We start from the raw sequence: 14,036 nt of genomic DNA on the forward strand, positions 1-14,036 counted from the left end.
CCTGCCAGCTCAGCCCCGGGCTCCCCGGTGCCCCTCACTCCTGACCCGCAGCCCCCGCCGTCTCTGCCCCCAGCTGTTCCATCGACGAGGAGGTGACCCGGGTGGCCTGGCTGAATCGCTCCAACATCCTGTACGCCGGGAACGACAAGTGGTCCATCGACCCGCGGGTCCGGCTGCTCACCAACAGCCCGGCCGAGTTCAGCATCCTCATCGCCAGCGTGGACGTGTGGGACGAGGGGCTGTACACCTGCTCCTTCCAGACCCAGGCCAAGCCCCACACGGCCCAGGTCTACCTCATCGTGCACGGTACGGGGCGGGGGAGGGGCGGGGCTAGGCTTGGGGGCAGGGCCATGGGCGGGGGCAGGGAGAGGAGGGTGGGGGTCTTGGGGGGGATGGGCAGGAATGGGCTGGAGGGGCTGAGTGGGCAGTGATGGGTCGGGGGTGGGGGGATGGGCAGTGACTGGGGTGGGGGGATGGGCAGAGATGGGGATGGGGTTGTGGGGATGGGCAGAGATGGGTCGTGGGGGATGGGGGGGTGCTGGGCAGGGACGGATTGGTGGGGGGATGGGCAGAGATGGAGGAGCGGGGACCGATGGGGGCAGAGGAGGGGGAGGGGGCTGGGTCGTCATGCGGGGGAGGGAGGGGGGTCTGTGGAGGGATGCACGACTGAGGGGGGGGATTGGGGGGCTGGGGGAGGGAGGGGGCAGGTGCATGCGGTGGGGGATGGGGGGCGGGTCCGTGGGGGGGCTGCACAGAGATCTATGGGGAAGCTGGGGGAGGGGGTGGGGCGGGGCTTTCTCCGGCTCTAGGGCTGGTGCTGGAGCCACGTGTGTGTCCGTCCCTCGTGCCTGCGACCCCCCCACCCCGGAGCCTGTCGCTTGGGGCTGGGGGTGGGACGTCCGTTCCCCCGCGCGGCGCCGCCCCCCAGAGCTGGCTGCATGTCAGGCCCAGGCCCAGGCCCGGGGGCCCTGGATACCAGCCCCGCGTGCTCGGAGCTCAGGGAGGATTTGCCGGCTCAGCTCCCGCCCCCCAGCTGCCCGCGGCGCCAGGAAGTGGGGACAATGGAGCCTGATTGGATCCGGGGGGACAATTGCGGGGTCCCTGCCGCAGCTGTTCGCCGCTTCGCCCTGATTGGCTGTGGCTCTCGTCGTCTGGCCAATCAGCTCGCGCCACAGGCCTTGTTAGCGGGGCTGGGGGAGACTCACGTCAAGGGGCGGTTTTTTTTGGCTTTTCTACCAAATTGTCCCATGCGGGGAGGGGGAGTCTAATGTTAACACCCCACATGCTGCCCAGCCCTGGGATGCGGCCACCTCTGGGGTGGGGCGTCTGGGTACCAGCCCCACTCGGTCAATCCCTAGCACTAGGCATGGGGGCTCGGGGGGCAGGGCGCCCCCCGGGGGTCGGAGGCTGGCGCTGCTCTCACGGCTCTCCCCCCCCCGCCCCCCCAGTGCCGGCTCGGATCACGAACATCTCCTCGGCTGTGACGGTGAACGAAGGCAGCGACGTGAGTTTGCTGTGCATGGCCACGGGCAAACCTGAGCCCACCGTGACCTGGAGACAGCTGCGAGGTAAGAGGGAGCGGGCCGGGGAGGGGCCCTGTGCAGATGGGGGGGCAGGGGAGAGAGGAGGGGAGGAGTAGGCGGGAGATGATTGGGGGAGGGGACAATGGGGGGGGCCGGGGCAGGGGGAGATTGTGGGGGATTTGCCGGGATGGGGGGGGAGGGAGGTTGGGCAGGCTGAGGAAAGAGGGGATCCGGGTGGAGCGGGGGCTGGGGGGACCTGGAGCTGTCATGGAGGAATCAGACAGGAGCCCAAACTGCTGCCCCTCACTCCCGACCCGCAGCCCCCTGGGCACCCCGACACCCCGCGGCTCGGCCGGCGCCCCTCACTCCCGACCCGCAGCCCCCTGGGCACCCCGACACCCCGCAGCTCGGCCGGCGCCCCTCACTCCCGACCCGCAGCCCCCTGGGCACCCCGACACCCCGCAGCTCGGCCGGCGCCCCTCACTCCCGACCCGCAGCCCCCTGGGCACCCCGACACCCCGCGGCTCGGCCGGCGCCCCTCACTCCCGACCCGCAGCCCCCTGCGCACCCCGACACCCCGCGGCTCGGCCGGCGCCCCTCACTCCCGACCCGCAGCCCCCTGCGCACCCCGACACCCCGCGGCTCGGCCGGCGCCCCTCACTCCCGACCCGCAGCCCCCTGCGCACCCCGACACCCCGCGGCTCGGCCGGCGCCCCTCACTCCCGACCCGCAGCCCCCTGCGCACCCCGACGCCCCGCGGCTCGGCCGGCGCCCCTCACTCCCGACCCGCAGCCCCCTGCGCACCCCGACCCCCCGCAGCTCGGCCGGCGCCCCTCACTCCCGACCCGCAGCCCCCTGGGCACCCCGACGCCCCGCGGCTCGGCCGGCGCCCCTCACTCCCGACCCGCAGCCCCCTGGGCACCCCGACGCCCCGCGGCTCGGCCGGCGCCCCTCACTCCCGACCCGCAGCCCCCTGGGCACCCCGACGCCCCGCGGCTCGGCCGGCGCCCCTCACTCCCGACCCGCAGCCCCCTGGGCACCCCGACGCCCCGCGGCTCGGCCGGCGCCCCTCACTCCCGACCCGCAGCCCCCTGGGCACCCCGACGCCCCGCGGCTCGGCCGGCGCCCCTCACTCCCGACCCGCAGCCCCCTGGACACCCCGACGCCCCGCGGCTCGGCCGCCCCCCTCACTCCCGACCCGCAGCCCCCTGGGCACCCCGACGCCCCGCGGCTCGGCCGGCGCCCCTCACTCCCGACCCGCAGCCCCCTGGGCACCCCGACGCCCCGCGACTCGGCCGGCGCCCCTCACTCCCGACCCGCAGCCCCCTGCTGGCCCAGCCCTGGCAGGTGGTGGCCGTACCTCAGGAGGTGTTGATAACTGTTGTGTTGTTGTGTGTTTTTTTTCTCGTGTGTAAGTCTGTGTTTGTGTCTGTCTCCCCCCCGCTCCACACCTCCTCCCCACACACAGACGGATTCACCAGCGAAGGGGAATATCTGGAAATCACCGAGATCAACAGGCAGCAGGCCGGGGAATACGAGTGCATCACGGCCAATGACGTCTCTGTGCCCGACAGCAAGAGGGTCCTGATCACAGTCAACTGTGAGTCAACCTTCGGGCTTCCCCCTCTAGGGGGCGCCGGCTCCCGTCCAGCCTCAGGGCGGAGACTGGCTGGCTCAGCGGGGCAGGCAGTGGAATATGGGGCTGTTCCCCTCTAGGGGGCGCCAGCTCCTCTCCTTTAATTCCTTCGCTTTCTCCTATCAGACCCTCCCACCATCAAGGACGTGAAGGACGCCTTTCCCCCCGTGGGGAAGCCGGCACTGCTGAGATGTGAGGCCATGGCCGTGCCCCCTGCCGAATTCGAGTGGTTCAAGGATGACAAGCAGTGAGTGACCCTCCTTCCCGGCCACACCCACCCCCTCCAGGAACAGGCCCCATTGGCCTGCCCCAGGGGTGACTGACGTCCAGTCAGCGACCCTCTGGCCTCTCGTTGGCCATGCAGAGTCATGTGATCTGTGGTAGATTGAATGCCAAAATTCCCCTCCCAGTGAGATCTGAGCTGTGAGAGTCTCCTCCAGGAACGATTTAATCCCCTTTCCGGCGCTCTCTGTCATTGCTGGTTTTTTGTGTTGGTGGTTGGATGATCGTTGCTACGTTGGGTTGGTTGATTGATGGGTTGTTGACTTGGCTGTTGGTTTGTTGAGCTGGTTGAAGGGTTGATTATTGGGATTGATGGGTTGGGTCAGTTGGTTTGTGGGGTTGGTTGTTGGGCTGGTTGGTTGATGGTTTGTGTAGGTAGTTGGTTGTTGGTTGGTATGTTTGGCCAGTTGGTTGGTGGCTGGTTTGCAGAGTTGGTTGTTGGGTTAGTTAATTGATGGGGTCAGGGCTGAATTCCCTTCTGGCACTTCGAGTGCAGAAGGTGGGACCCGCAAGGACTCTAAATATTAATACCGGCCACCCCAGACTTGTGTTACACTCCCAAGGTTACAGCTTCTCTCTGATCTTGGCTCGGTAAATGCTGCCACCACCCAGAGGACACAGTGGAGTCCACAAGCCAATGGTTCCTTCTAGGTATGGAAGATGAATTTTCATACCTGGTTCAAACCTTACACAGCATTCCTGCTTATCGCATTGCTGCGCCGTGACCCCCAGGCCGTTGGTTGGATGGTGGTAACGGGTGGCAACCAAGTGGTTCACTCCATGAGCTTCCCAAAGGCGTTTCATGGTCCCTGCCAGGAAGTTGGTCTCCGAATCCGTAAGGATCTCAGAGGGCCAATCTACCCTGGCAAAAATGTCCGTCAGTGCCTGGCTCACGCTTTTAGCCCTGCTGTTGCTTAGAGCTCCTGCTTCCGGCCATCGAGTCGCAAACTCCATGAAGATCAGTATGCTCAGCCTCCCTCTGGGTGTCTTCTTAGGGAAAGGACCCAGAATATCCACAGCTACTCGCTGAAATGGGACCTCAGTGATGGGGAGTGGCTGGAGAGGAGCCTTGACCTGGTCTTGGGGCTTTCCTACCCTCTGGCCCAACTCACAAGACCGGACACAGGTAGAAACCTCCTTGCCCATCCCCTCCTGGTGGAATGACCTCCCCAAACGGTCCTTGGTCCTGTTCACCCCAGCATGGGCACTAGGGTGATCGTGGGCTAAGTTCAAGAGCTTTTCCCGGTACTTAGCTGGAAATTCCACTGTCTCTGAGGATGCCAGTCCTCCTTGTGCCCACCAGAAAGGGTCTCCTTGGGTAAGAGTCCTCCTTCTACAACAAACCTGGACCTGTCAGAAGAGCTGAGAGGTGGTGGGTCGCTCCGTGCCGCCATCCAAGCTCCTTTGAGTCTCTCATCCGCTTCCTGCTCTGCCTGGAACTGTTCCCTTGCTGCTGGAGACATCAGTTCCTCGCTGGGTTGTGGACGTGGGCTTGGTCCCACTGGAAGCGATGCAGGGGATGGGGGTGTCTCTGACTGTGAACCGCTCGCCCTGGGGCACTGGGGGGTATTTCAGGCTCCGGTTGAGCCTCTTGCGCTGGTTTAGCTGCTGCAGCAGGTGCAGGCTCTGTGGCGCCCTTTGGTGCTGGCTCCCCTGGCTCCGGTGGGGTTGCAGGGACGGGCTCTGGTGCTGACTGCGCCGCCGGTTCCGATCCTTGGGCTGGTTCTGGCTGGGTCCCAGGACCTGGATTTACAGCTGCTGTCATTGGCTCTGCTCTGGGGTCTGGTTCCACCACCTCTGGCTGGGTCCCTGTAGGAGGCTCAGGAATGGAGTGAGGTTGTTGGTGTGTTGGGTTGGTTTTTGGGTTAGTGAATTGATGGTTTGTTGAGTTGGTGGTTGGTGTGTTGGGTTGGTTGTTGGGTTAGTGAATTGATGGTTTGTTGAGTTGGTTGTTGGTGTGTTGGGTTGGTTTTTGGGTTAGTGAATTGATGGTTTGTTGAGTTGGTTGTTGGGTTAGTGAACTGCTTGTTGAGTTGATGGTTGGTGTGTTGGGTTGGTTGTTGGGTTAGTGAATTGATGGTTTGTTGGGTTGGTTGTTGGGTTAGTGAATTGATGGTGTGTTGGGTTGGTTGTTGGTGTGGTTATTGGGTTGATGGTTGGTATTTTGGGTCATTTGATTGTTGGTTTATTCAGATGGCTGGTTGGCTGTTGGGTTGATTGTTGGTTTGTAGGCTACCATTGTTGTTTGACACCTGAGTTCCTTGTCAATTGGTTAGTTTGGCTGTTGGATATCAGGGTTCTTGGTGGTTTAATGGTTGGTTGGTCTATTGGGTTGCTTGGTGGTTTCCTGGTTTTGTTCGGTGCATTGGTTGTTGGCAGGTTGGGTTGTTTGCTGGGTCTGTTGTATGTTGGTTGGTTAGGTTGGTTCTTGGGCTGGTTGTTGGTGTGTTGGGTCGGTTGTTGGTTTGGGGTTGTTGGTTTGGTTGTTTGGTGGGTGGTAACTTTGTCAGGTGCCCCTCACTCCCAACCCGCACCCCCACTAGCCCAGCCCTGGTCTTCCCCGTCTCTGCCGGTGCCCCTCACTCCCAACCCGCAGCCCCCACTAGCCCAGCCGCTTCTGTGGTTTGTCGTGTTTCATGCTGGTTTGCTGATAGCCCCCTACCAGGGGTGAATCTGTGAGATCTTGTAATGCTCCCCCCCCTTTGCCCCCGACCCAGCAGACTCTTTGGGGGCCGCGAGGGGCTGCGGATCCGGAACGAGCGCACGCGTTCCATGCTGCTCATCGACAACGTCACCGCTCGGCATTATGGGAACTACAGCTGCCTGGCCTCCAACAAGCTGGGGGTCTCCAACGCAAGCCTGCGGCTGATACGTACGTCCCCCTGCCCTGTACAACGGCTGGTCCCGCCCACTGTCATTCGCCGGTGGCCCCGCCCACCATTCCTCACAGCCCCCGCCCACTGTCCTTCACCACTGGCCCTGCCCACTCTTCCCAATACTCCCGGCCATAATTCACAGCTGGCCCTGCCCTCTGTCTTTCAAGACTGGCCCAGCCATAAACCCCACAATGGGGTATAGTAACATTTAGACAGAACATCCTGGCTCCCAGCCCCCAGCCCTGCTCTAACCACTAGACCCCACTCCCCTCCCAGAGCCAGGGACAGAACCCAGGAGTCCTGGCTCCCAGCCACCCTGCTCTAACCACTAGACCCCACTCCCCTCCCAGACCAGGGATAGAACCCAGGAGTCCTGGCTCCCAGCCCCCCCTGTTCTAACCACTAGACCCCACTCCCCTCCCAGACCAGGGATAGAACCCAGGAGTCCTGGCTCCCAGCGCCCACAATCTAAACCACCCTCCTCTAAAACGCTAAAGGCCAGTGAAGTACTTCAAATGCCTCTGAAAATCACCTTTGCTGCCCCCAGTCCCTTGAAAGTCTTGTCCCTGGCTCTGAAATCCTCTTTCTTCTCTGGCCAGGACCCGGCTCTCTGGAAAACGTAGCCGTGACCGGGATGGAGTCCCCCTTGTTCCTGGGCTTGCTGTCGTCTGCCTTTGTGACTCTCCTGTTTAAAATCTAGCGTGTTCGGCAGGCACAGCGGGAGGAGAGGCGGCTCGGGCGGAGAGGGAGAGCACGCGAGAGAGACCTTCTCCTTTCCGGGAGAGACGAAGAGAGAAAACAAAGAAACAAATCTTATCGAGAACCCCAGCACTGTGAGGGAAACATGAAAAAAAGAAAAAAAAACGACAAAAAAAAATATGCATTTCTTTCTACGGCCATTTTCCGTCACTTTCATCCCAGACACTTCCAGCCGGACTTGTTCTAAAGGGACGAACAAACTGACCTGCAAAGACACAGGGCTTTAAAGGGTTAACGGCCAGTGCTTCTGTGCCCCATGGGGGCCCCCCGCCATAGGGCTCGCGGTGAGGGGCTGTTCCCCTGCTCCGGGAGAGTTTGTGGTTCTCAGCTGCCCTGAAGGACGAGCTTCGCTGGCTTTTGCAAAAGTTGGGGGCTGGGCCTTTCTGTACCACACAGAGTGTTTGAGTGCGGAATTTCCCTAGTCTGGGGCTGAAAAATTCCTCAGCGAACAACGTTTCTCGGGCTGAGATTGACCCTTGTTTACACAGGTTTGGGACTCTGAATTTCCTGAAGCTTTCCAGGCTGACATCTTCCTTCGCTCACCAAGTTTTCCGGGCTGAGAATTCCCTTGGTTTACACAGATCTGAGGCTGAATGTTTCCTTCCTTCACAAAGGTTTTTGGGCTGAGAATGATCCTTGTTTACACGGGTTTGAGGCTGCGAATTAATTAGTTGGCAAAGTTTTGGGGCTGAGAATTACCCTGGTTTGCACAGGTCTGAGGCTGAAAATACCATTAATTCACAAAGTTTTTTGGGCTGAAAATGTCCTTAATTGCCAATTTTTTTTGTGCTGAGACGGACCCTTGTTTACACAGGTTTGAAGCTGGAAATGTCCTTAGTTCACAAAGTTTTGTGCACTGAGACCTCCTAATTCACACTGGGTTTGGCTTGAGAATTTCCTAGTTCACAAAGGTTTTAGGGGCTCAGAATTTCCCTAGTTTATGCAGGTTTCAGGCTTTCTTAGTTCACAGGGCTTTCTGGGCTGAAAATGACCCCAGTTCTGGGGTGCAGATTTATTTCCTTCACAAAGTTTTCTGGGGTGAGAATTTCCTTGGTTTACTGAGGTTTCGGGTTGAGCCTTTCCTTAATCCAGCGAGTTTTTTGGGAATTTCCTTAGTGAACAAACCAAACCTAAAAATACCCCCTTTTTAGCTATGAATTCATAGAATCATAGAATCTCAGGGTTGGAAGGGACCTCAGGAGGTGTCTAGTCCAACCCCCTGCTCAAAGCAGGACCAATCCCCAACTAAATCATCCCAGCCAGGGCTTTGTCAAGCCGAGCCTTAAAAACCTCTAAGGAAGGAGATTCCACCACCTCCCTAGGGAACCCATTCCAGTGCTTCACCGCCCTCCTAGGGAAAAAGTTTTTCTTAATATCCTACCTAGACCTCCCTCACTGCAACTTGAGACCATTGCTCCTTCTTCTGTCATCTGCCACCACTGAGAACAGCCTAGATCCATCCTCTTGGGACCCCCTCACTTAATCCAGCGATTTGCCCCAGCGGGAATTGTTGACCTAATAAATTCTGTCGCCTGGCAATTTTCATCGTTCACAAGGTTTTGTGCCCTGCAAATTGCCTTCAGCCGGTGCCGGTTTCACCTGGGAATTCCCGGGCGTCGCAAAGTTTTGGGGGCTGAGAATTTCCTTCATTTTTCAATCGTTTCCCCGGGCTCGGAGAAGACAGAGTTGGAAGCTGGCTGCCGCCTGGGGGATTTGGATTCAGCACCTTGATTCTGCTCCGTCCCTGCACTCTGGGCACGAGGGGGTTCACACGCCCCTCTAAGCTGGCCGGCTCCCCAGCTCTGGACGGAGGAAGGCTTATAGCTGAGCGTTGAAACCACCCGTCTCTTCGCCTGAGGAGCTCCCCTCCCCGCTCTCCGTGCATGGTGGGGCGGCTGGTCAGGTCCGAGACGTCACATCTGCTTCTCGCCGTCCCCGCTACACCGAGCCAGGGTGAGTCAATAGGGAGGGGACTGATTGGGATGGGCTTCATGGGGCTCGGGCTTCGAGCAGTTGCCTCGGGGGTGGGTGGGAGGGGGCTTGTCCTGGGGTCTGACGAACGTTTGCAAAGTTGGTGTCGTCGTTCGCAAAGCGGGGACCTGGCAGTGGGAGACCGGGAGACCCTACAATAACGAAGGGGCCCACTCAGTCCCAGCCGCTGCAATGATGCACCAGTTTGCCGATCCCCTCTGCTTGTGGGAGACGTTAGAGTAACTGAATGCAAACGCAGTCCTGGCATTTACGAGAGACCCTCCAATAACAACCAGCATGTGTACAGCCTTATCCTGCCTGAGAGACCCTACAATAATAACCAGCATGTGGTCAGCCCTATCCTGCCCAACAGACCCTACAATAATAACCAGCATGAGTGCAGCCTTGTCCTGCCCGAGAGACCCTACAATAACAAACTAGCATGTGGTCAGCCCTATCCTGCCCAACAGACCCTACAATAATCACCAGCATGAGTGCAGCTCTCCCCCTCCAAAAAGACCCTACGATAACAACTGGTATAGGTACAGCTCCACCCCTCCTAGGGTGACCAGATGTCCTGATTTCATAGGGACAGTCCCGATTTCTGGGTCTTTTTCTTATATAGGCTCCTATTACCCCCCATCCCCTGTCCTGATTTTTCACATTTGCTGGCTGGTCGCCCTAACCCCTCCTGAGAGACCCTACAATAACAAAGCAGCATGTGTACAGCCCTACCCGTCCCGAGAGACCCTACAATAACAAAACCAGGGGTCTCAGGATCAACTTTCCTGAGAGACCCAACGGTCCCAGCTTGATATTTATCACCTTAATGAAATTAAGTTAATGAACCTGGCCTGGGACTTTCCTGGACCGTTTGGGGGGCTGGCTGGAAGGAATTACACGCGGGTCTGTTATTGCAGGGTCTCCTGGAAGTGCTGGAGGTTGCTCGCTTGGCTTGTTGTTATTTGGTCTCCGGGGAATGGCTGGGCTGTAGAGACTTGGTGTAATATTGTAGGGTTTCCTGAGAATGCCAGGAGCTGTGCAGGCTTGGTTTATTATTGTAGGGTCTTCTGGGATGGCTGGGGGTTGTGCAAATTAGGATTATTATTGTAGGGTCTCCAGGAAGTGCCAGGGACTGTGCTTGCTTGGCTTATTATTGTAGGGTCTGCTGGGAGTGCCAGAGGCTGTGCAGGCTTGGTTTATTATTGTAGGGTCTCCTGGGAGTGCCAGGAGCTGTACAGGCTTGTTTTGTTATTGTAGGGTCTGCTGGGAGTGCCAGGGACTGTGCTTGCTTGGCTTATTATTGTAGGGTCTCCTGGGAGTGCCAGGGGCTGTGCAGGCTTGGCTTATTATTGTAGGGTCTCCTGGGAGTGCCAGGGGCTGTGCAGGCTTGGCTTATTATTGTAGGGTCTGCTGGGAGTGCCAGGAGCTGTGCAGGCTTGGTTTGTTATTGTAGGGTCTCCTGGGAGAGAGGTGTGTGCATGCATACAGCATGAGGGCAGCGCTCATTCCAAGCATATTACCCGGTAAACATCTCCTCCGTCACTGATCCTCTAAGGTCCTAGGATGATGGGTTATTCCGTGGGCCCATCTAGGCTGGTATCCCGCCATCTGCTCTGGGGAACATCCTGAAACTCCGGTGGGGGAAAAATTCCCACTGGATTTTTTTCTCAACACAGAACAGGAGAAAAAACAGCATCGGATCAGACCCTTGAGTCAGGGCTGGGTTGAGAAATAGAAACTTGGTCACCTTGACTGAGATATTAACAAAGGTCCCCAAGTTTTTGGTCTGGGAATTTCTTAGGTTTTTTTTTAATTTGATTTGATTTTTAACGAAGCGCAGTGGCCTGAGGGCTGAGGTGGCCAAAGATGTCTAAAGAATTTAAACGCCTAATTTATTATGTATTAAGTGTATTGTCTCGAGGTTCTTTTTTCTCGTAGGCTATTTGAATTTAATTTCTAGGAGCCGATATTGTTCGGTATAAAAATATGCTCGTTTGGTTTTGTCCAGGAGACAAAATCTGGGTTGACAGGTTTGGTTTGGTCTCCCCTGGGAAGGGCCTTTGGGTTTTTAGAACAATTGTGAATGTCTTTTCCCCAGGCGCTAGATTTAGCGAAGTTAGTTATTTATTTTTGCGGTGCCAGCAAACGCAAAACTCCGTAAGGAAGATGATTCACTAACTAGCGGTCGTTATTATTGATCAGGTGTGTGACGGTCGTGCCCAGGAACCCCTGTCATGGACCAAAGCCCCATCGCGCCAGGTGCTGTACGTTTGAGTGCCACTTATTAGGTGTATTACGGTAACACCCAGGCACTGCAGTCATGGCCTAGGACCCCTGTGTGCTATTTATTAGGTGTATTACGGTGTCAGCCAGAACCCCAGCTAGAGAAGGAGGCTGCCTGGGCCTCCGGATGCCTGGGTTCTATTCCACAGACTTCCTGGGCCACGCTGGGCAAGTGGTGCCCTGCCTCAGTTTCCCCATTGGTACAGTGGGGCCGGGCCTGGAGGAGCGGTACCCAGATGCCACGGTGATGGGCACCCTGGAGAACTAGACAGTTCAGGGTCCCTGGGAATCCCGGCTTGTTGGAGTATCTGACCCTTGTGTTTCACACCGTGCTCACGGGGTCTCCGCGTTGGCTGGAGCGAGAGCAGGTGTGTGGGGGGTGTCCTTCCTACCTGCGGGGGGCGCTACCGGGCACCTGTGATGTCATAGCTTTGGTGGCGGCATCCTCTGGCATCCCAGCATTGAGCCTGATGTCAGAGTCCAGGCGTCATCAGCGCCTGTGACATCACAGTCATGGGATCAGCCTGGTCTCTGATGTCACAGTCATGGAATCACCCTCCCTGGTGACACACAGTCATGGACTCAACAGCCATCAGCCCTAGGGGGACCCTGCTCCCTTCCTCCTGTGTGGCCCCCTTGGGCCAGCTTCAGCTCTTGGTGTATGTGGGTTTTGGGGTGAGTCGGGTATCGCGGGAAAGCCCCCTCTGCCCTGAACCCCAGGGCGCCCCCGGGACGTCGCTCCGGAGGTTGACGACTCGGCGTTCCTGACGCGTTAGCCCCTGGCCTGCTTTGCTCAGCCCCGCACGCAGGACTCACCCCACGGAGTCCCCAGCATCCGGGCGGGCGGGTGGGGGTTCCCCACGAGCCACGTTCTCCGCTTTACGCCCCTCCATTGGGGAGCGCAGGGTATTTCACACACGGCTGGCCCGATGCTCCGGCCTCCAAGACCCGTCCGTGCCTGGTGCCCTGGGTTCAGCCATCCCAGAGGCGCTGACTTTTATATTTCCGGGGGGGCTCCACCCCCCCCTCTGCCCCGAGACCCCTCATCTCACTCCGCCCCTTCGCCCAAGGTCCCACCTTTGATCTGCCTCTTCCCATCCCCCACTCTGCCCCCTCCCCCAAGAGCCTCCGCCTCCCACCGAACAGCTGACTGGGGCTCCCGCTGAACAGCTATGGCTGGTGGGTGCCGAGCACCCGCTATTTTTTCCCCGTGGGTGCTTCAGCCCCGGAGCCTTTCCCCCGCTTGGTCACTTGCCTCTCGCCAGGAGGTGTAACTGCTCCCCCTGTCCGCGGCACGGCTGCATCCCCCGGGGAGCGCTGCGCGGGGCGGCGTGCTGGGCTTCCCACGGGAACCGCGGTGGTGAGATGCCTCTGGGCCGGTGCAGAGCTCAGCAGTGACCGTCTCCAGGGGCTGAAGCCAAGCGGCGTTACCCCGGTGCCCTGCAGCCTTTCCTCATTTGCAGACCCAGACACGTTTGGAAGGGGGGCACGGCCCCCATCGGCGTAACCTGCAGAGCCCAGGCTGAAAACCGCTGCATCACGGCACGCGCCGGCCAAATCCTTCGAGCGACAATTCACACGCTGGAGCCTTCGTCCTGCGAGGGACGAGGTTAACGCCGCCTCGGTGCCAGCAGCGTCTTCGCTGGGCCGTCGGGGAGCTACGTGGAGTCACTGGGCCGCGCCGCGGGGTCTCTTCTCTGCAGGATTATTTCCCATTGATTCCTCCGCGTGCGCGTCAGACGCAAGGCGGGTTTCGTCCTCGGGCCGGTGTTTCCCTGGCGCCTCACAACAAAGGGTGCAGACAAATCTCAGCCAGCGTTAGCAGATCCGGGTGTGTCCAGTGCTCGTCCCGCTGCGGTCGCCATGTGGAAGGGGCTTGGCGGGAATAAGGTACCGTCCGCGGGGTTGGCGTCGGCCGTGTCGGCCGTGTGTTCGTTTGGTTTTCGCCCGGCACCCCGGCATTGTTCCGTCGCGTTCGCACAGCAGTTGTGCTGCCCTGGAGAACTTGTCCTGACCCAAAGTCTCATCTCACTGAGCTCCGGCCACCACCAGCAAACGCCGACCCGACCTGCGGTTAGCTCCGTCCCCACCACCTTCTGCTTTGCCTTCGAGCTCAGCGTGACTCTGTTCTCCCTGCCGCGCGCCCGGAGAGCGACGGAGCCTTGGATAATTCTCATGACCCAACATGCCCATTGGACTGACACCCGGAACGAGCTCCTCGCCGCTTCCCTCTTCCCGTGCCTTGCAAATCGCCCCAGCACGTCATGGAGCTGGAGCTTGATTCGCTCTGGGGACGTCATCCCGGCCAGGCGTAACGGTTCGTTCGGAAGCCAGCGGCGCTCTTGGGTGGCCAGGAGAAACCGGGACAGAGCGTTTGGACGCGGCGTCCCGCCCGCCAGCCCCCGGCGGCTGTCACGGCTCCGTTTTGGGCACTGGGACCGCGGGTCGGGGTACATCCCCCCCATCCGACCCCCACCCATGTCCTGCCCCCAACTGCACCCCTCAGAAACCGCAACCCATCAACCCCCCCTGCTCCTTGTCCCCTGACCACCCTCTCCCGAGACCCTCCACCCTAACTGCCCCCCAGGACCCCACCCCCTACCCAACTCGCCCTGCTCCCTGTCCCCTGACTGCCCCAACCCCAACCCCATCCACCACCCCGACAGACCCCCGGAACTTCCATGCGGTGCCTACCCAACCCCC

At 59.5% G+C, this 14,036-nt stretch overlaps 1 protein-coding gene across 3 annotated transcripts in view; it reads left to right on the plus strand.

Annotated features, from left to right (window-relative positions):
* Positions 1 to 8,347, plus strand: part of IGLON5 (IgLON family member 5) — a 28,096-nt gene extending 19,749 nt beyond the window's left edge. Inside the window, exons 3-8 of one of the 3 annotated variants that reach the window (XM_044992103.1) lie at positions 74 to 306; positions 1,449 to 1,568; positions 2,986 to 3,123; positions 3,286 to 3,406; positions 6,159 to 6,313; positions 6,917 to 8,347. In XM_044992103.1, coding sequence (XP_044848038.1) covers positions 74 to 306; positions 1,449 to 1,568; positions 2,986 to 3,123; positions 3,286 to 3,406; positions 6,159 to 6,313; positions 6,917 to 7,017 — 868 coding nt within the window. In that variant the 3' untranslated portion in view covers positions 7,018 to 8,347. The remainder of the gene's footprint in view (positions 1 to 73; positions 307 to 1,448; positions 1,569 to 2,985; positions 3,124 to 3,285; positions 3,407 to 6,158; positions 6,314 to 6,916) is intronic. The other 2 variants (XM_044992105.1, XM_044992104.1) reach the window with 2 other exon arrangements.
* Positions 8,348 to 14,036: the final 5,689 nt, after the last annotated feature.

The sequence above is a fragment of the Mauremys mutica genome, chromosome 17 (assembly GCF_020497125.1).
Source record: "Mauremys mutica isolate MM-2020 ecotype Southern chromosome 17, ASM2049712v1, whole genome shotgun sequence".
Lineage (NCBI taxonomy): Eukaryota > Metazoa > Chordata > Testudines > Geoemydidae > Mauremys > Mauremys mutica.